This window comes from Bubalus kerabau, chromosome 6, assembly GCF_029407905.1.
Source record: "Bubalus kerabau isolate K-KA32 ecotype Philippines breed swamp buffalo chromosome 6, PCC_UOA_SB_1v2, whole genome shotgun sequence".
Classification (NCBI taxonomy): Eukaryota; Metazoa; Chordata; class Mammalia; order Artiodactyla; family Bovidae; genus Bubalus; species Bubalus kerabau.
This window is the reverse complement of record NC_073629.1, coordinates 49,890,271-49,912,969: the sequence shown is the minus strand read 5'-3', so window position 1 is coordinate 49,912,969 and position 22,699 is coordinate 49,890,271. Positions and strand designations below refer to the sequence as shown.

General features: G+C 36.1%; 1 protein-coding gene across 2 annotated transcripts in view; it reads left to right on the top strand.

Moving 5' to 3' along the window:
• ABCD3 (ATP binding cassette subfamily D member 3) overlaps positions 1 to 22,699 on the top strand; it is an 81,697-nt gene that overhangs the window by 37,619 nt on the left and 21,379 nt on the right. Inside the window, exons 4-10 of one of the 2 annotated variants that reach the window (XM_055585065.1) lie at positions 4,792 to 4,880; positions 10,998 to 11,067; positions 13,956 to 14,053; positions 14,412 to 14,535; positions 16,708 to 16,764; positions 19,026 to 19,168; positions 22,093 to 22,162. In XM_055585065.1, coding sequence (XP_055441040.1) covers positions 4,792 to 4,880; positions 10,998 to 11,067; positions 13,956 to 14,053; positions 14,412 to 14,535; positions 16,708 to 16,764; positions 19,026 to 19,168; positions 22,093 to 22,162 — 651 coding nt within the window. Of the gene's footprint in view, positions 1 to 4,791; positions 4,881 to 10,997; positions 11,068 to 12,533; positions 12,604 to 13,955; positions 14,054 to 14,411; positions 14,536 to 16,707; positions 16,765 to 19,025; positions 19,169 to 22,092; positions 22,163 to 22,699 lie in introns of both variants that reach the window. The other variant, XM_055585064.1, reaches the window with a different exon arrangement.

Below are 22,699 nucleotides of genomic sequence, written 5' to 3'. Positions count from 1 at the left end.
CTGAATATTCTTACCTAGATACTACAGTGTTTTTCAATTGGCCTCATTTCAAAGAATCTCTCCTTTTAAAATCTTTTCTGCCAAATTTGTCTTCTTCAAACATAATTGTTTCCTATTCTTCACATTTTAAAAATCATTAGCCTTATAATCTAGTGACAACAAGAAAAGGGTTAGACATTAAAGCACTGTAATTCTCAGAGAAAAGACACATTCCTCCATACACTGGGCTTGCTCTCCTTCCCCTCACTTAGCATCGTGTCTTGTTGACTCTACCCATAAGAAACTCTAAAAAGTAATGTAATAACATTTGTTTTTTTCCTAATTAGATAGAGATAATGTGTGTTTAGATAGTATCACCAACTCAGTGGACATGCATTTGAGCAAATTCCAGAAGATAGTGAAGGACAGAGAAGTTGGTGTGCTGCAATCCATGGGTCGCAAAGAGATAGACATGACTTAGTGACTGAACAACAGTATGTGTTTCATGGAGGAAAGTTAGATATGCACTTTTTAAATCTGCTTCATCCCTTATATTTTAAATGTTTTTTTTTTCCCGAGTATCCTTGAGTTTCTCTTTGATTAGTCCCTTACTTTCCTTTTATACTGTTCTCTATTACTTAGATTATTATAATCTCTTAATTGGTCTTCTTTTCTAACTAGTCTTTCTTTCTGAAACACTTACAAGGACATTTGGCTTCTTTTATCTTATAAATCACCACCTGACTTTACTTTTCTTTTCAATATCATCTACTTATAAGATTCTTTGCTGTTTTATAGCCAGGCCCTGTGTTCTTATTTTTTAATGACACCATGTTTATGCTCATTATCTTCTTTGTGAAGGTGCCCCATGTATCTTCCAGGGATAGTTAATTGTTTCCTCTTTCCACAACCTACCTGACTTTGAAGAATCTTTATTTAAAATATAAGCTTCGCTGGAAAGATTTGTGTTACATGTACCCCTCCCCCTCCATCACTTGATAGCTTAATGTTCATTTAACCTTTAGGCAGGGGTTTGCTGAATATAAAATGAATGTGAGACTTTGGATAGATCTCTGGGAGTTAGTACGTAGCTTGACAAGCCTAACTTGGCCAACCTTCCAGTTCTGTCAAGGTATATCCATGCCACAGAGCCATTTTATGAATCATGTTTGAGAGACAGAAAAATCCAAGCTTAACTTGAGTTCAAGAAAGTGAAATAAACTCCAGTAGAAATCACAGATAAATTAGATGTAGAGATAGAGATTATGGAATAAATAAAAATACTGCATATGAATATATGGAAGTTCATCTATATCATGAGGTGAGAGACTGCCTAAATCAGGGTGATCTTTAGTTTCTGACATATTCTGCAAACCCAGGAACGGAATTATGGTGATTCTAAGGACATCTTTTGCACAAAAAATGCATTTCCGGATGGTCAGTAGTCAAAAGTTTAGTAGATTTTGCTAAAGTGAGCCAAATAAACTTGGTAGTTATTTTAAGAATAAGCAAAGTACATAAAGGAAAATATAAACCGTCTTTGTCTAATGTTACCTTTATTCCTCAAATGATTAATTTAGGACTGAGACTGCATTTAAGGTCTGAACTAAAAGTTAGCATTATAGCTAGAGTGTCATCTACAGAGAGCATTTATTAAAAATCAATGGGTTCTTCTGTTGTCAGTTTAATACCTAACTTTGAGGTGGTGGGACCAGGTAGGAAGATGGTACCCTTCTTGCCAGCCAACTCTGGGAAACGTTGGGGGAGCAGCTGTTACAGCTCAGTCCCATAGATTCTTTTTTGACGTTGTTTTCTTTCTTATGGATTCATTTGTTACTTCTGTGTTTTTGACTCCCTGCCTTGTCTTTCACATTTTTAGTACCTTCACCTTTTTTGAAAACAAGATTTGTTTGCAAAAATTGCAGAAGTCGTAGATGCGTTTGCCCCTCAATTCTGTAAATTCAAAATCAAACACTTTATCCAGCAAACATTTCCCCTGCCATACCCCTCCTCTCTGATGTTAGCTTCTGTGTTGCTGTATATATTCTTCCAATTTAGAAAGATTAAGGTCGGCTTTGAGTGGGTGTGTGTGGGAGTTAGAGACTGGAGTGTGGATTCTCGTCCCGCACACAAGACAGTTACTCCTCACCAGCGACTCAGTCTCTCATCTATCCTCAGTAATCTCTCTCTCCCAGCATTGCTTAAGTAATGTTCTTTAAACAACAGTTTTTAATATTTTGTTCAAGCCGAAAGCTTGCAGTAGTTTTTTAAGCTCTGCTGGATATGATAATTCATGTGGTTTTAATCTATTTTTTATTCTCCATTAAATCTTTTTTTTAACTCATAATCCTCATTCTCTTTTTGGTTTACTTGGTTTATTTGATGTATTTCTAATGTCATAACCCTCTTTTGTTACTTCACACCTTCCAATTTGCCACTTACTCCAAGAAGCGATGCAAATATACTTACTTATATTGGTCTGTTTTCTTGTTGTGTGTAAATCTTGCCTTAATAACTAAATTGAAAGCCCTGCTAGGGCAGGGGCACTGCCTATTAAAGGTTTTCCTAACAAATTGAACCAAATTTATTCTACTTAAGCAAAATTTTAGTCTTCAGTATTTGTTGATAACTGTATGTTGGTAGTTGTCATTTTTCTTTATTAGAATCGCATATTCAAAACATAGGAAAATCACAATACATTGTAATCTAGGTAGTCTAGGTTATATTGCTGGTTTCTGTCATTGATTATGTGAAGGCAAATCATTGACCTGCCTAGGATTCACTTTTTAATGTAATTCTGGTTAATGGTGACCTTCAAGAGGGTTTACACCAAAGGGACCGTCCCCTCCTAGTGCCCGCGTCCCTGTAGGGACCCCTCTGACCCATGCCTCTGCAGGAAGCCCTCCCAACACTAGCAGGGACTTGTGTTTCAGTCTCCTGTGGATCGCTACTCCTTTCCTCTGAGTCTTCAGTTCAATTCAGTTCAGTTGCATCTGACTCTTTGCGACCCCATGGACTGCAGCACACCAGGCCTCCCTGTCCATCACCAACTCCCGGAATTTACTCATAGTCCTGTCCATTGAGTTGGTGATGCCATCCAGCCATCTCATCCTCTGTCATCCCCTTCTCCTCTCGCCTTCAATCTTTCCCAGCATCAGGGTCTTTTCAAATGAGCCAGCTCTTCGCATCAGGTGTCCAAAGTACTGGAGTTTCAGCTTCAGCATCAGTCCTTCCAATGAACATTCAGGACTGATTTTCCTTTAGGATGGACTGATTTGATCTCCTTGCTGTCCAAAGGAACTCTCGAGAGTCTTCTCCAACACCACAGTTCAAAAGCATCAATTCTTCAGCGCTCAGCTTTCTTTATAGTCCAACTCTCACATCCATACATGACCACAGGAAAAACCATAGCCTTGACTAGACGGACCTTTGCTGGCAAAGTAATGTCTCTGGTTTTTAATATGCTATCTAGGTTGGTCATAACTTTTCTTCCAAGGAGTAAGTGTCTTTTAATTTCATGGCTGCAGTCACCATCTGCAGTGATTTTGGAGCCCCCCAAAATAAAGTCTGACACTGTTTCCACTGTTTCCCCATGTATTTCCCATGAAGTGATGGGACCGGATGCCATGATCTTTGTTTTCTGAATGTTGAGCTTTAAGCCAACTTTTTCACTCTCCCCTTTCACTTTCATCAAAAGACTCTTTAGTTCTTCGCTTTCTGCCATAAGGGTGGTGTCATCTGCATATCTGAGGTTATTGATATTTCTCCTGGCAATCTTGGTTCCAGCTTGTGCTGCATCCAGTCCAGCGTTTCTCATGATGTACTCTGCATATAAGTCTTGGTGTGTGCAGAGTTTTGTCTGTGCCCTCCCTAGACTTCCCTGGTGGCTCAGACGGTAAAGCGCCTGTCTACGATGTGGGAGACCCGGGTTCGATCCCTGGGTTGGGAAGATCCCTTGGAGAAGGAAATGGCAATCCACTCCAGTACTATTGCCTGGAAAATCCCATGGACAGAGGAGCCGGGTAGGCTACAGTCCATGTGGTTGCAAAGAGTCGGACACGACTGAGTGACTTCACGTTCACGTTCATGTTCCCAAGACTGGAATCTCTGTTTCCCCCAGTCCTGTGGAAGTCTTGTAATCAAATACCACTGGCCATCAAGGTCAGATACCCTGGAGATTCCTAGTCCCTTTATTAGATCCCCAGGCTGGGAAGCCTGACGTGGGGCTCAGAACCTTCACAACAGGGGCAGAACTTCTTTTGGTATTATTTTTCTCCAGTTTATGGATCACCCACTTGGCGAGTATGGGCTTTGATTTTATCATGATTGTGGTGCCCCTCCTACCGTCTTGCTACAGTTTCTTCTTTGTCTTTGGATATAGGGTGTCTCTTTTTGGTAGGTTCTAGCATCCTCCTGTCGATGGTTGTTCAACAGCTACTTGTGATTTTGGTGTTCTCGCAGGAGGAGATGAGGGCACATCCTTCTACTCCACCATCTTGAGCTGGAAGCACTTTTTAATTCTGGATGAAAAAGTTAGATTAACTGATCTACAAGGCCTTTTCCATTTGTAATATATATTTAAACTTCTTTCAAAATTATATTGATGTATGGCAGAACCAATACAATACTGTAAAGTAATTAACCTCCAATTAAATAAATTTATATTAAAAAAAGTTACCTATCAGTAAAATGTCAGCCAACTACAGTAGAGTAAAGCTTTGAATTTAGAAACCAAAAATCTTTATCAAAGTAATGTTTCTTTTAACTTTCTAAAATGCACGTAATTGATTTACTCTACCTGGTTTATTTTAGACAGGTTACTTGATACTTATTGCTGTTATGCTGGTGTCTCGAACATACTGTGATGTTTGGATGATTCAAAATGGGACGCTCATTGAAAGGTACTTTTCATCTTCCTCCTTTTTTGTATGAAATACTAACTTGTGTCATATTTAAGATTATCTTAAGCAAGAAATAGATTCTAATTAGGTATAAATAACATAAGTCAATTATGTCTTTGTTCATGTATTTAGTAGCTATTGCTTGATTGTCTCCCTTGTGCCATAGGCAGAGATGAAGATGTACCTGTTAGTGAACAGGAGAGACCCTAGCAGAGCTGGCAGTTTAGGGTCAGAGACAAGGTGACTCTAAACGGAAAATTATGGGACACCCTGGTGGTCCAGTGGTTAAGACTCTGTGCTTCCACTGCAGGGCCAGTGATCTGGTTCCTGGTTGGGAACTAAGATCCTAGGTGCTGTGTGACGTGGCCAAAAAGAAAAAAAAAAAAGGGATGTGCTGTATATTAAATTCTGTAGTGGAAACTTAAGTCACCAAATTGGATGTCTGATATTAATGAGATAATTTGAGGAAAATATCAAAGCATTTCAGGGAATAATGTTGTGAATGTTTATTAAACAAAAATTATAAGGCATTTCCTTCAGTTTCTGAAGTTAGTGCTTTGTGTATGTTTTTTATAGTCTTTGTACATATTATATTATTAATTGCTGTAATAGATGACTTTGAATTTAAAAACAAAAATAACAGTTGTGATATTAACTTTTATCTGTAAATAAAGGATTTATTCCTTGTGATAATACCAATTTGAATGTCAGTAGAAAATTTTTTCTTGAAATTTTGTTTCTTGGCATGTAGTATTTTATCAGAAAATTTCTTAAAACATTTAAGATAACTTTTTAAATGACAGTACTTAAAATTTTTAAATGCTCCCAAATTTTGAAGGTTTTTTTTTTTCTTTGACATCCTTGATTCCTGATTTAAGAGGATTTGTAGGAGAGGAAGAATGTTTTATGCAGGTATTTTCTGACTCCTGTCTCTAGGAAAACTAAGAAGATTGTCTGCATGGGAGTAAGGCCCCAACCACAGATCTCTGAACGTGTAAATTCCACATGCCTTAGAATACGTGTATGGGTGTCCCGGGGCTTTCCTAGTGGCTCAGATGGTAAAGAATCCACCTGCAGTGAAGGAGACTTGGGTTCAATCCCTGGGTTGGGAAGATCTCCTGGAAAAGGGAATGGGCTACCTATTCCAGTATTTTTGCCTGGAGAATTCCATGAACAGAGGAGCCTGGCAGGCTAGTCAATGGGGTATAGATGCCAGTATTCAACTCAGGATTCCCTGAATCCTTTGGTTAGCCCCATGGCTTTTTATTTTAATCAAGATAATGTATGGATAGCTTAAGAAGTAAAGCATGAATATAGTTTAATATCAAATAACCTTACAGAACTTAATCACAAAGCCATCAATCCTCTGTGATTCCTGGAGCCGCTTGCCTTCTGTTTTTACTGTTTCATCTCTTACTTTGTCTGCATTTCTTTGTAACATACTTACATTGCTGTCTCTAGATTTTCAGTTTTAGACACTATGTGTGTATTTCTTTATCTCTTAGAAGATGAGAGTTAGCTGTTTTACAGTCCTATGCCTGTCCATGCTCATTCTCTCAATGTTGTATCACAGTTTTTTGTTAAATCAAAATTTATTGTTTACATAATTTTGATTATTATTTACAGCTGAGCCACATGCTCTTTTGTAGTTTCTTTTACATACAACTTTTTGTTTTTCCTGCCATTTATAAACTGCAGGTTTTTGTGTACATTAATTTTTTGCCTACTTACTAATTCAGCTCAAGCTTATTGTCAACAGTTTAAAATCTCAATTTTGTAATATGCCAAACACATCAGATAACTTACTGATTTTTATTTCTCTTACCATCCCTCCCCATACCTCTTGTTAGTTTTCTGTCTTCCTGCTCTCATCAGGATTGATTGTGCTTTAGCTCCACTAAATAGCAGTCATGTTTGAATTTACTTTTATCATGATCTTAGGAATTTTTTTCATCTTCCTCTCCTGCATTGAATAACTCGTGTCTTCTGGATCTTTGGTTTTCCTCTTCCTCAGTTTACTTTGTCTTTTTGGCAGATGCAATCTTCTTCTGAGAATAGGTTACAAGGGAAGTAAAATTTTGGGAACTTGTAGGTCTGATAAAGTCTTCTGTTCTCACACTTGATTGGTAATTTAGCTTTATTTATGCATTCTAAATTAGAAATCACTTTTTGTCAGAATGTGGAAAGCATCACCCTATTGTCTTCTATAGGGCTCTGTGGTTCTCAACCCTGGCTGCAGAATAATTAGACTCATCTGGGGAATTTTGAGAACTACTAATGCCTGGGTCTACCCCTCGGGATTCTGATTCAATTAGTTATTCCTTTTTTGAAGCATCCCAGGTAATCCTTCTGTGTAGCCAAGGTTAGAAACTACTGATCCAGTTTCCACATTGGGTGTTAGGCCCATTCCTGTGCTGGTTGCCCACCCTTAGTAGCAGATCTGCTTTTACCCCCTTTGGAAGCTTTATTATTTCTTTATTATTGATTCTGTATTGCTAGGGTTTAGGCATTTCACTGAATGTTAGTGTGAATTTTTTTTTGCATTCCTTGTCATTGTGACTCTTTCAGTCTCATTCTTCATTCCAAAGTAATTTCTTGTGTTTTTAAAAAAGTTCTTCCTCTCCATTTTTTTTTTCTGGAATTCTTACTAGTTGAGTGTTGGACTTCCTGGACTGATCATCTGACTGTAATTTCTCTTCTATATACATCTCTGACATTTTATTGTATATTCTAGGAGATTTCTTTTATCATCCAGTGAATTTTTGTTTTATTTCCAAGTACTGTCTTTTTGTATGAATGTTCATTTTTGGTAGTAGTCATTCTTTCAAGTCTTTGACTTTCACTGTCCTTTGTTATTCTGATCTTTGTCATTCATGTTAGAGCTTTCCTCAAGCAGTCACTCTTGGCTATGTATTCATATTTAACTTGTCAGAAGCCAAGTTGTGGGATTGTTGATTGTCTGGTGTCCCTGAAGGGGATTTGTAGGGAGAGTCTGGCCAGTTTGTGTGTGTGTGTGTGTGTGTGTGTCCCAGTGAGAAATCTTCTAAAGAATCCTAAGAAATCTAAAGAATCCTGAGACGTAAAGCATTAATATAATTGAAGTATTTGTTTATTGCTGCTAGCACATCAACTTTAGCTAGATCAGTTTTATTGCTAATTTCTCTTTCTGTGAGCTTTGTGCACAAGTAATTTGAGTCCTTTGTATAATTAATATAGAGAAGACTTATATATCCTTTTACAAACTATGGAATTTTATATATTTTTCCTTTGGCTTTACTTATTATTTAACTGCCATATCTATTAATAAAAATAGGCTTCCTAACTATAGTGTTATTAATTACCTATGGCAAAAATAACAGGTTACATCCACTGTGAACATTATATTAGATATGTATGTAGAATATGTCACATGATACATATAAAGAACCCTGCACAATCATGGTATAATATAGAAGATTATTTTTAAAAGGTTTTCCCCTTTTATTCAGATTTTGTGATTTCATGTTTTTGTAACCTAAAAGAATAATTTTTAATTTTCTAAACTAGGGATTTCCAACTTTAATTAAATAGATGCTTATTTTAATTTTCTCAAAGACTGAATGCTCTGGAGAAAATGCATTACTAAGAGTAGTTCAGTTCAGTCCCTCAGTTGTGTCCAACTCTTTGCGACCCCATGAACTGCAACACACCAGGCCTCCCTGTCCATCACCAACTCTCAGAGTTTACTCAAACTCATGTCCATTGAATCGGTGATGCCATCCAACCATCTCATCCTCTGTCATCCCCTTCTCCTCCTGCCCTCAATCTTTCCCATCATCAGGGTCTTTTTCAATGAGTCAGCTCTTCACATCAGGTGGCCAAAGTATTGGAGTTTCAGCCTTAACATCAGTCCTTCCAATGAACACCCAGGACTGATTTCCTTTAGGATGGACTAGTTGGATCTCCTTGCAGTCCAAGGGACTCTCAAGAGTCTTCTCCAACACCACAGTTCAGAAGCATCAATTCTTCAGCACTCAGCTTTCTTTATAGTCCAATTCTCACATCCATACATGACTACTGGAAAAATCATAGCTTTGACTAGACTAAGAGTAGGTGGTGCATTAATTGGTGATGATAGATAAGAGGAAATTATTGTGTAGCATGAGCCAGCTTATAATTCTGCCAGAGTAATCAACTTGTTGGGTACTCAGTTTTAAAATTTAGTTATGAGATGTAGAAAAAGTAAGAAAACAAAAAATTTGAAGAGTTTTAAGAAGCATATTATTTTCCTGTAATTTAAACTTGCAGAGATGTTGCAAGAATAGTACAAGGATCTCCTTATTGTGGACTTAAAAAATTACTCATAACCTAAAAGCTGAGGGTTATGTTTTATTCGGTAGGAATTTTTAGGACTTCAAACCTGGGAGACAGCATCTCCAGTGACCCAGAGAGAACTGCTCCAAGGAGGCGAGGGGAGGAGCCAGGTTATATAGAAGTTTTGCAGCAAAGGGCAGGTAGTCTGAACATCAAGAGATTATTGTTACTTAAAGAAAACCAAATATCCCAAGTTAAGGAATTTAGCGCTTTTCTATGTATGGGAAAATGCAAGAGTCTGGGCTCACAGAAATTCATCATTCCTTTAACATGCACCTCATCTATCTGGGGCCAGTGTTCTGCTTTCACATCCTGAGCCTCCTCTCCTCAGAGCTTATTGAGGGAGCAGCTGCAGTCTGATGGCTGCTAGATGGCAGGTATTCTTTCCTTCCTGAGTACCCTCAGGGCTCAGCAGCTTAACCATCTGTGGTGGCTTCAGTTGCTGATGACAGTGACATCCTTTGTTTACTGATATGACAGGAAATATTCCATTTCTCATTATATTCTTAACATACCCTCATGGGTTCTAAAGCAGTTGTTTTAAAGTTAATTGTTGAGGTCATGGGTTTTGAGCACGAGCCACCCATTCTCCTTGCTTGACCTTGCAATAAACCTTTCTCTGCTCTAAAAATTAAAAAAAGTTAGTTGTTAACTTTCTCCTGAATGTTTTTGAACTTCTGCTGTGCATGAGATATTTGATATTTGGTCAATCTTAAAGTTCTAAGATACTGTGAATTCATAATATAAAACAATTTGATTTGAAAAAGTAACATGTTTCTTTAACCTGCTACTAATGCTACATTGTAAATTTGTCTTTTCCATTTTGACTCTTCCAAAGTGTGTTTAGATTCATATACACTTCTGCTAAAATAGAGTCTCAAAGAGACTTGTTATGATCCTTGATGTACTTAATTTTAGTATCTTTTATATCTTTTAGGCTTACTTGTTAGCAGTGACTGATGTCTTTGGAATGGGGCAAATTTTAATAGCATAGGTAGAGGTTGACAGTTCTATGATATGGAAGGTAATCCTTCATATCTTGTTGTTGCTGCTAGAGAGGAAGAAATTTTCCTGTACTCTCCTGGGTTTTTCTGGCTGATCTAAGAATTAAATTGACATGAGACAGATTAACAGGAGAAAATGAAACAAAATTTTAATAACATATATACATGGGAGAGATCCTGGAGAACTTAGTAACTCTCCAAAATGGCCAAAGCCCTCATCTTAAAGACAGCTAAAAACAGAAGAGGGTGTTAGGGGTAGTTGTTTGGGGCTTTACAGGGGAGACAGGCAATTTACATGAAGACGGAAAAGTAAATGTTTGGTAAACAAATGTTTGTTGGCCCTTGTGGCCCAGACTTAGAGTGGACTCAGAGTGGACTCTGATATCTGATTCCCTCAGCACATTTGGCCCTTGTGCTTTGCAGATAAATGTGGTCATAGCTCTGTCCTGGGAGCAGGCCCTTTTTTGTAAATTCTTTAGGTAGCTAAAGGGAAGGCAGAAAAGAAAGGCTTCCTGACACTTCTGTTTCTTAAAAATAATCAGCCTAAAACTAGCTTGAGGCCAAAGAGATGCATTTTGGCAAATTGTGTTCCGCTATACTGCCATATGTAATCATAAATGTATATTTTATTTACACCTGCTTGGCTGTAAGTAACATTTTAAAATTACCAAACTATCTTAATTCCTATATGTTTTAGAAGTAGTTATGATTGGGACTACTGTAAAATTACTCTTTATTGATGATTATTTTTCTTTTGCAGCGGAATAATAAGCAGAAATAAAGCTTTATTCAAGAAACCATTTTTTAAATTTATAGCTGCTACTCCAATGGTAAACCATTGCTGAATGGTGGCATGTGCTTTACCAGTGTTTGATAATCTTGTGTGTTTCACAGCTTGGGCAGCACTAAAGCACTTTGATTTTATGTGAAATTTGGTTCAGTTTTAATTTAAACCTCTAAACTTCTGTACTGTCTTAATTGCTGCTCATCTCTAATATTCTTATTGCTGTAGACAACATTTTTATGTGGTTCTATTGTAACTTCTTTCTAGTTCAGCTTAAATTTTTTTTCTTGTTAAATTTTTAGCAGCTATGTCAAGATTGGATTATTAATTTTTCTATTGGTCTAGAGTAACATTTCCCAAAATATGTTCTTGGGAATCTTAGCTATGGGGAAGGAAATGCTACAGTGCTACAAAACTATCTCAGAGAGTTTTACAATGTATAATATACTTGAGAGCTTTGAGAGGCTCTTTGGTAAAGAAATTTGTTAGCTTTAACTCAGGTTTTCCCAAATTTCTTTGACCATGGATTTTTTTTGCCCTAAAAGATCAGTTGATGTTACTTGGCATTATTCACCTACTCCCTCATAAAAAGCAAATTATTTCTCTGTCAGTGTGTATCCCAGTCATTTGTGTGTGTGTGTGTGTGTGTGTGTGGAGCTAGGTTTGAATCATTTAGCACAATTGTTTTTAAAAATATATTTAATTTGCTTTGGGGAATATTAGTATTATTTGGAAAAAGAGTACATGATCAAATTATATTTTTGCACTAGTGCATTTGGTAGTCAAAGATCCTTTACTTAAAATGATATCGTGGCTTTCTAGGTTAAAAGTAGCAGAATCCTTTAAATAAATTCTTAGTGGATATTTTAAAAACAGTAAATATTTTAAATAGATTAAAAACAGAAGATCTTGTTTCATTGAAATCCCACTATCATCTGTTTTGATAAAATTGTCTTAGGACTACAGTTAATTGCTTTCTTAGTTGTTTTTGCTCTCCAATAGCAGAATTGAGTAGTTGCAGCAGAGACCTTACGGCCTGCAAAGCTAAGAAGGGTTTACTGATCTCTCATTAGTCTGTCTCTCTGCCATTAGTTCATACAAATGACAATCAGTATGTTAAAATATTTAAAACAAACAAATACTAGTTTGTTTTATCCACAGTAATCCACTCCTGGGTCTGTAAAGTTAATTGTCTCACCATATAAAACCCCTTTTGTGACTGCTTAATTAAGCCTGCTGTTTAATTATCATTTTTATGAGGGAAAGAACTAGCTGTCATTCTTACTTAATTTTATCATTTATAGAGTGATTTCCAGGCAAGCTGTTTAAAATGATAACATTTCAAAAGTTCAAGCTTTTGTTAGAAAATAATTTTAGCATCTTTTTTTTTTTATTGATTCATTTGATTCAATAAACTTTTCCAAAAATAATTTTAGAGATTTACAGAGTTTTTTTGTGTGTGACAAATACTGCTTCTTTTGCAACTAATGCATTGCATGTGGTGGTTTGCAGTGGTATCATTGGTCGTAGCAGAAAAGATTTCAAGAAATACTTATTCAACTTCATCGCTGCTATGCCTCTCGTAAGTGTTATTTCTTTAAAAATTTTTACATAGAAAAAAATTGCATCTTACTAAAATCTTTTAAGGATTTTTACTTATTAAGTTCTTTAAAGATTTATATGCTAAATTTTTTCAAGTTTAGTTTTGTAACTTATAGGAAATGTATCAATGCAAACCTTTATACTAGATGGAAAAACTTAAAGGAATTATGCTTGGATCAATTTCTTTGCATCATATGTGGGTATGTACAACTGGAGATGATGTTTTCTGACCATTAGGCCAGGGTTTCTCATAGTAACATAGTAAACAGGATGGAAATAGTATCCTCCCCAAGCTGTGACAACAAAAAATATCTTCAGTGTCTCCAAACATTGCCAGATGTCCTGTGAGGGCTCAGGTGAGGTTGTGGAGGCAGTGAGCTGAGGGCAGAAATCCTGGTTGAGAGTCATTGATGTGGGCTATAAACTGTTACTTGAACCACTAATGTGATTTAAGTTGAATTGGAATTTATTGCGTGGATTTATTAAAAATAAAGATAAGTGGTCCAAATCATAAGTAATTTTCTTAGCTTGAGTATTTTATTGGCACCATAAGAATTTTAGTATTTTTTGTGTGAGAGTAATAGGGAGGAGCTTGCTTGTAAAATTTACTTGATTGTAAAATCTAATTATTAGAAAATATGTCAGATTTAATAGAGCTAGAGGATAGTCATACATGGAAATCCTTCTAAAAGAGAAAATTAAGCAGCATTGGTGTCAATCAAAGATTAAGATTCAGCAGACCAGTGTTTTCTTGACAAAATTTTTATGTAAATGTGACTTGAGAACCATGGAAGAATTAATTTTAATATAGTGGTGGAAAAGAGTAAAGGTGACTCCAGAAATAATCTAGAAAATGGCGTTAAGTGGTGTAAAACTTGTGGTTTTTTTTTAACAGATGCAAATGCGGTGTGTATAGAATCCCATTAGCTAGGATTGTTGTGCTGGAGGTAGCAAAGAAAAGACAGACTGAGCATAAGTGTCAGTACTCCTGAAGCAGGTTCTTTACATTGAATACACAGGTGACAAATTTGGCCTTTTGTTTGTTTATACACACCTTCCCCACCGCAAATAGTTGCAAGATTCTTTCCATAATTAATACTAATATATTTTAAAATTAATTTTCAAGTAAAGGGTAATAGCTAATTGCATTTGATGTAGCATATTCTCTTTGTGTGTTTGGGAATGTTAAGTAAAAACTGAGTTATATCCATTCAAACTATCAGTTATTAAAAAATTATAGGATTTGGGGACAAAGCCAATGATAGGAAAATAAATTATGATTTTGTAAGCAGAAATGAAACAGAACTAATAATGTGTGTTTGTTTGTTTTAGATTTCTCTGGTTAATAACTTCTTGAAGTTTGGGTTAAATGAGCTCAAACTGTGCTTCCGAGTAAGATTAACCAAGTACCTCTATGAGGAATATCTCCAGTAAGTGATAACCTAATTTTATATTAAAAATACTTTAAAAATAATACTTATGATAATGAGTTATAGAAGTCTTTCTTTTTTATTAGATATGTTTTTCAAGTGAATTGCTCTTGAACCAGAGCATATATGGAAAGATCTCAACTATTTGGAATCTAATCCTGACTCTTCCATTAACTGGCAGATCATCCTTCTCTAGACTGGCATCCTCATCTCTAAAATAAATTAGGGCAATCTTTAGGTCCTCTTCTGGCTCCAAAGCTTTCTATTTCTACAAATTTGTACTACATAGTATAACGTGATTTTATTGTTGTTGTTTTTTAGAATCATTTGTTTTAAAATCATCTTCTTGTTATTTTAGAGCTTTCACATATTATAAAATGGGAAATCTGGACAACAGAATAGCTAATCCAGACCAGCTACTTACACAAGATGTAGAAAAGTTTTGTAACAGTGTAGTTGATCTGTATTCAAATCTTAGTAAGGTAAGTTTGTCTGTTTTTGTTGTTAATTTGCTAAAGTTTGAATCTAAGCAAATGTATATGATGAACATGACAGCAGCCTATAAGTATTTAATGCTTTTATTAAAAAAATTATAAAGTTCTTAACTACAGCTACTTAATTTTTTAAGTTATTGTTGTGAGGTGCCTTGACCACGAACTGAGAATTTAGTGTCTCATAAAGATTTTATGAGAATTTTGCAGGCTGATTTCAGTAAAATAGCAGAAACTTGGATTTTTTAACTTTTGACCTGTGTACTTCTGGCAGTTGTTAAAGTTTAATGGTCAATTTATTTTTAATGCACAACCATAACCCTAGGCATGGATGTCTTCCTACCCATTTCTCTGCTTCAGTATTTCTAATTCTAATAGCTCATTTAAGTAATAGTCAAAAATTTTTCACAAGATATCAGTATATTTCAATTTTTCTAATTACTGTTTTTCCCCCTTTCCAGAGTATTGCCAGAGCTTTTGACTCTGACCTTAACCAGTGTTCTTCATGCTGGTTTTATCAGCTCTTACTTACTCTTCTTATCTCACCATCCTTACAGTTTTTGCTGTGATTTTTTCATTAAGCCATTTTCTTTGCCTTTACTTCCTGCATTAGCTGGGAGATGCAGTGGTCATCTCGAAGATTTCTGCTTAGCATTACCGCCTCCCCCTCTTCCTCTCAGATGCCCCATTTCCCATCTGACCCACATGACTACTCTTGGTCTGTGGTTGGAACTTGTCTCAAAGAGGACCACTTATAGTATCTTGCCTTGGGCCACAGTTAATCCAAGTATCCAGTCTTGAGACAGAAAACTTTATACAAGGGGCTGGGTCACAATGGAAGACTAGGAATACTTCCTCTTCAGCCATGTGGATGAAGAAGTATAGGCAGGTGTTAGAAAAGTAATGTGTATTCACAAGAACTTTACCCCTCTTGACAGGCCTACTACTAAGATGCCTTTTCACTTCATGCCAAACTTTGTCCTTTATTTAGCTCTTTCTTTAAGTCTTTACTGATCCAAACTCTAGAAACTGAGGTAGCAACAAATTGCTCGGTAATCCAACTGCCTTTTTCCTCTGCCTTTTACCACATTTTAAAGTTTGTTCTCCGTGTGTGTATGGTGGTTGGGGTCGGGAAGGAGAGGTGCTGTATATATTATTTTGGTAATTTTGTAGACCTTGTTGTGTATTCTTTATTACATCTTGGCACTTGAGTTAGTCCATAGCTCAGGACTTATCACATCTGCAATAAAGAAAAATGTTAGCATATTAACTAATTGTAGTGGTGCTATATACTACAGTATATTTACTTTATAAAATATGTAATTGAACTCTGACTTAAACTGAATCATTATTTTTGTCAGTAATTTAAGTGCACTTGAACTTTATATGTATAGGTAAGTATGCCTAACTTCTTGATAGTTCATAAGATAGGAAAGAAAAGGTTCATCTTAGTACAAGCCAATTATGAGCCAACCCATCTATCCTAGTAATGATATAGATATTAGAAAAGGTGGCTATGGACTTAAATGAACACGATTTGGGTTTCTTGAAAAACACTTCAAAATATGTACAACTTTTGGTATGTCAATTAAATTGTCTCTATGTGAAGACCAGTAAATTAATGTTATTTTAGTTTTAGGAGCTTGAGTTTTAGATCATAAAATTAAGATTTATAAACTTACTCAACATATTTCAACATATAGATGTTGTGGTAAAGTCCAACATCAAGAGCAGAAAGAGTCTCTCATTTTTCAGATGAAGATATATAGAAACCAGAAAAACAGGTAGTAGATTTGGGGTTATAACTCAGATCATTTTCTTGCATCTTTATAGTGCATTAAGAAATTGCTAAGTAAGTAATGGTTAGTTGTCACAGTAGAGCTATCTTAGTTGATGGAAAGTGGTAAATATTTTCCCTAATTGATGGTCAGTAGACATTGGTCAGGCTGTCTCCATTTTGAGCTTCTTGAGAATAAGAATTGTGTCTTTTATGTATTCATCGAGCTACGTACTGTACAGTACCTTGTACATAGTGAGAACTCTACATGTTGACAATTATGTGTTAAATGTTGACTAGCATTGTGTATTTAACATGCTTATTAGCTATCAGTGTAGGCAGTTTTGTTCTTTTTAATTCTGTGCCTTCTGATGTTTATTTTACAGCCATTTTTAGACATAGTTTTGTATATCTTCAGGTTAACCAGTGCAATAGGAGCTCAGGTGAGTTTACTTTTTCTGTCTTTTAAATTGCTTTAATACTGTGCTGTGAATAGCTGGATGGTTTGTTGGAATTTTTATGTATCTCAAAGAGTGTAATTTTATAAGTGTAGCTAATAAAGTCTGGTTATAAAATAATACTCTACTAGAGATTTTTAAAGTTTTCTGATTCAGCTTTTCAGTTTTTCTTAAGCCAGACACTTGGAAAATTTTTGTGGTTTTAATAACCAGAAATGCTTAAACATTGAACACACCTGTATTTATTGTTGCAAGGTAATGCCTAAAAGGGGCTTCACTGGTAGCTCAGCTGGTAAAGAATCCATCTGTAATGCAGTAGACCCAGGTTTGATTCCTGGGTTGGGAAGATCCCCTGGAGAAAGGATAGGCTACCCACTCCAGTATTCCTGGGCTTACCTGGTGGCTCAGCTGATAAAGAATCCCCCTGCAATGTGGGAGACCTGGGTTCGACTGCTGGGTTGGGAAGCTCCCCTGGAGAAGGAAAAGGCTACCCTCTCCAGGATTCTGGCCTGGAGAATTGCATGGTCTGTATGTATAGTCAATGGGGTCGCAAAGAGTCAGACACGACTGAGCGACTTTCACTTTCTTTTTTATTTCAGTGCCTAAAAAGAGATTTGGAGACAGCTATTTTAATATGAAATATGAATGTTTAATTACATTTAGAATGACTATAACAGTTTCAATAGTATTTTATAATAATATAAATTGTTGACTGTCCCATGAGGTCATCTTATTAGGTCTCTCTGACATTTGTGTTGGTAAGATCTTTAAATGTTCTGAGTATTCTTATTGAAGTCTAACTTTAGTCACTTAATATGTAAGGTTATTGTTATATATTTATAACACAATCATATAATAATGTGGTTGTTTTATGTATATATATACATATGTATGTATTTTTGTGGTTATTAATAAATAATTTATATAGTGATTTTTGTTCCATTTCAAAACATTTGGGAAAATAGTTTTTTATTTTAATGTTCTTGTCTATCTTCCTAACCTTTTGATACCTCATAAGCTGGGTTAAATCATTTTTATAACTTGTTTTTACTATAAATAAGTAAATAGTCTTAATGCCTCTTATTGGTATAACTTTTTATGGTACTTATTACATGTTTATAACACTTAAGTATTATATTTGTATTTTAAAATGTCTCCATATATTCTTATTTTCTGATTTTGTATTTCTTAGAGGTAGAGACTATGCTTTAGTTATCTCTTTTATCCGTACTTCTAGTAATTATTGAAAAGCATTGAATCAGTCACATTGAATTTAAAAATAATATACACCATATTCCAATTTAATATATGCTATATTCCATATACACTGTCTGAATAAAAAGATGAGTAAGACACAGTTCCTACTCAAGAGAAGTTATGATCTGGTGAAAGGATAGATAGTCAAACAGTTGTAATGGAGAGTGATGAGCCCAGTAGTGGAAGTGAATAATGTCTTTAGCGTCCAGAAGAATTGAAGGTGATATTGGAGCTGCTTTGAGGATAAGTCGGCCTTTTTTAGATATGTCAGGCTTGCTAAACAGAAGAACAACTTCATTGAGTAGCATGTTCAGGAAACAATTATTTCAGTATGGCAGAACATAAAGGATATATATGGGAATGAAGAGTTTGAAAAGGCAAGCTTGAAGCTTCTCTCTTGGAAGGGTCGATGCACATGGAGGTACTTTACTACATTATGGCAGCTAGAAGCAAGACGCCGGAGAAGGGAAAGGCAAATTGAGCTCATCTGAGGGAACTGAGCTTGAGGTTACAGAGAAGTAAACTAAAGATGTACAGTAAATATTTGGAAACAGTATCTAGGAGTGATGGGATTAGAGATATAAATTTGGGAGGTAAAGGGAGCAAGAAAAGGAAACCTCAGGCAATACTAACGGTCAGTGAGAAGGTGAAAGAGAGTTCTGCACATTATTGTGGAATCAAGAATATCAAGAAGAGCTCCGTCAGAAGAGTTTTTAGATGCTGTAGAAAGAGTGAGGACTGCAATTAGGAGTTTTTAAGTGAGCAAATTTGGGAGAGCTGGGGGAGAGATGTATGGTGGGAGGAGAAGTAAATGAGTAGTGAAAACAAAGAGGCCCAGTGGGTATCTTCTTAGAAAAGAAACAAGGGAAAAAGTCAAAAGAGTGATTTCTTTCAAGGTAACTGGAGTTAATTATAAATTGTGCATGTTGCATTCAGTGAATTTATGATATCCTTGATCTTTGTATATCTTTCTCTCCTAATAATATCAGGGCCCAGCAAGCATGATGGCCTACTTGCTTGTTTCTGGGCTATTCCTAACTCGAATTAGACGACCCATTGGTAAGATGACAATAACTGAGCAAAAACTTGAAGGAGAGTATAGATATGTTAATTCTCGGCTCATCACAAACAGGTAAGGACAAATGTATTAAATGTATTTAACTGTACTAAAAATTCCTTTGTGTGGATATTGAAGTCGTGTAAGCCAACTCCAAAAAATCTAGTAACACTGTTACTGAAATTATGTCTCTGCGTATTTACTTCTTTTGAAAATATATATTATGAAGGATATTGGCTTTATTAAGTAATCTTAATAACTACATTTCTAACCCTTTTTCTTATTAACTATTTAGTATCCCTGATTGACCTCTTCGTGTCTTCTGTTGGCTAATTTTCTGTTAATTTCACATAAAGCAAAGTCATAAATTTAAATTCAAATTTACTTACTGCTTCAGAGAAAATTTTATCTCAGTTTATCCACAAGTATTTTTTGTTTGAGTCTATATTTGGAACGCTCAAAGTTAATACAGTCTCGTTGCATGTGTCTCTGTCTATTTTCCAGATAGTTTAAAAATCCAAAGTAGGAAGAAGTATTGGGCTTTAGAGCCAGCCTGCCTAGTTTCCAAATTTACCTTCTCCACCTATCAATTATATAATATATGACTTTTGGAAAGTTATTTATAGTTTCCCTTTTCTTATTTATACTAGGTAGCTAATTCAGGGTTGTCATGAGGATTAATATGATATATATAAAACTTCCAGCACTGTTTTTAATGTGTAGCAGGTACACAATAAATTTTCTCATGTATTGATGATCTGTCAACCTTAAGTCATTTTGAGGGTCCTAATATTTATTTACTACCCTGTTGGCATTACAGAATTATTTAGGAAATGGTCTTTTAAAAGTTCCTTCTTCCTTTATTTCCTTGGATTGACAAAACAGTACTTACTGGTTTTAAATAGGCTTTTTGTGTTGTAGGGAGGCAGAAGAATAAAAGGTTTTGTACAGAGGTGATTTGCCAAGTGAATGAAAGAGCTATTAGCTAGGATGTTTTCCAATGCAAGAAACGGAAAACCCTGACTCGGGTGGCTCCAACAATAAGGACATTTACTACTTCACATTAAAAACTTTTAAGATGGACCAGCTCCAGGCACAGCATGATCAGGGTGTCTGACTCTTCTCCTGACTCTGTCCTCCTCTATATGTTTCCCTTTTCCTCTGGCTAATTATTTTTCTGATCATAGGATGGCAAAAGCAGTTCTAGATCTAGATCCACCAGCCCTCGTCTCCTGCAAAAAGTCCAGAAACAAAAGCAGCCACTTTTGCTGTCTCTTTAAGAGAGTGGGAAGCCCCCACTACAACTTTCTTTTCACATCTCATTGGCCAGAATTATCACTAAAGCAGTTACAGCAAAGTCACTGGCTTAGATCAGTTGGAACTCTTTCCCCTTTGGATTGGGGCTTGAGGCTATTCCTCAACCATTTGGGTGCCTAGAAAAGGATACAAAACTTTAAGAAAATTGGGGTTCTTTTAGGAGGAAGGATATGGAAGAGAAAAGATGCTGAATAGGCAGTTGTTAGTATTTTGGAAGTTCTGAGCTTTCAGGTTTTAAGTTTAGGATAAAATGTTCAGGAGAAGTAGAGTTCTCACCTTGTCTTTCTCAATGGACTTAAATGTGCGGAGGAAGTAGAAGGAATTAAGACATTTTAGGTACAGAATTGTGTTAAACTAGGATTCTGATACCCTGGGGCTCTCTGCTGCTGCTGCTAAGTCGAGTCAGTCGTGTCTGACTCTGTGCTACCCCATAGACGGCAGCCCACCAGGCTCCCCCGTTCCTGGGATTCTCCAGGCAAGACCACTGGAGTGGGTTGCCATTTCCTTCTCCAATGCATGAAAATGAAAAGTCAAAGTGAAGTCGCTCAGTCATGTCCGACTCTTAGCGACCCCATGGACTGCAGCCTACTAGGCTCCTCCATCCATGGGATTTTCCAGGCAAGAGAACTGCAGTGGGATGCCATTGCCTTCTCCTTGGGGCTATTATTGTGTAAAGGAAACTGGGAAAGGCTGGTCAAACATGATGCAACTATATGGAAAGTTAATTTACTTAAAGGTATTGATTTTTATGTTTTTATGATGCAAAAAAAATACAGGTACATTTTAGACTACAATATAATGTTCACATAAATTTTTGAGGCGGGGGAAGAGACTTTTAAGAAATACCGTGTTTTAACTTTGCCTTCTAGACTCGCACGTAAATCTTTCCTTTCCTCTGCTGTAAGAGGTACTTTGCTGGGACAGTTTGCATCAATCTGGGTAGAGTAGAAAACTAGATGTTAGGGTCAGATACAAGTTATAATCTCAGCTGTTTAACTTGTCAGCTGCATGACTTCTGCACATTAACTACACTAAACCTTTCTTCACTCATAAAATGCCCTTTTTTTCCTAGTTAAGATTGTTGTGGCCCCTATGTACCCATTCAGATCAACTCAAGGAAAGAGGAATTGATGTGAGGATATGGTGTGGTTCCAAGAATAAGGACAACTGTGCAGCTAGGCCTCTGGGAGCTGGCAACTGTCAGGCGGGCAGGAATTAATTTGTTTTTCTGTCCTTTAAAGGCTATATGTCATGCATCACTACCTGTTTTTTTCCTAACTCTTGTTGTCTCCTTTCCCTTCTGGCTGAGTCTACTCAGTTTGTAATCTGAGATGGCTGTCCCAGTCCTGCCTTCCTATATGTCATGGTATCTTCCTTCTTGTTTCTTTATTCACTTTTCGGAGAACTAGCTCAGCACATCTTTTCCAGCCAGGCTACATGTGGGATATGCAACTCGTGTCAGAAGTGCAGCCTGTGATGCAGTCAGGTGTATCAGTACAGGGGTAACTGTGCTCTGATCAGTTGAGCTATGTGTAGATCATGGCTTGAGAAGTACCCAATAAACTGTTAGTCACAGAGTGTCCGTTTATATACAAATATTTAGTCAATAAGTATGGTATTTTAAGTTATTTTCTAGGCTTAAGTAGCATTAAAACTAATTGCTAAATTATTTTCCTTAATAGTGAAGAAGTTGCCTTTTACAATGGAAATAAAAGAGAAAAGCAGACAATCCACTCAGTCTTCCAAAAACTGGTAAGATAAACATGTTGGAGGCTCATGTATGTATGAAAAAAAAAATCTTGACCTGTGCCAGGATACGTATATACCTTTAATCTTTAAAACATTTATTTTTAAATAGCTATAAAGAATTTTAATGCTGTGTTTTCCTAAAAACTATCAAACCAATACGTTAAGCTGCCCAGTTATAAAAATGGGGAGATTTATTAAAATAATTATCAGTGTATTTTTGAAGTGGTTACTTAGGAGTCTTATTTAATGATAAACTTAGTGATAATTACAGAAAGGATTTGTTCTGTAGTATTTCTGGGAATACTGTGAGCACAGTTCAGCAAACATTTCTGTAGTGGGCACGATAAGTACCACGTATGGTTTAGGCTTTTCAGGCCCTATGGTCTCTCTTGCAACTATTCAACTCTCTCCTTCAAAGTAGCCATATGTAAATGAATGGATGTGGTATGTTCTAATAAAACTTTATTTACTGAAGTAAGTGGCAGGCTGGATATGAACTGTGGATCATAGTTTGCTGACCTTTTACTTAGAATATAAACA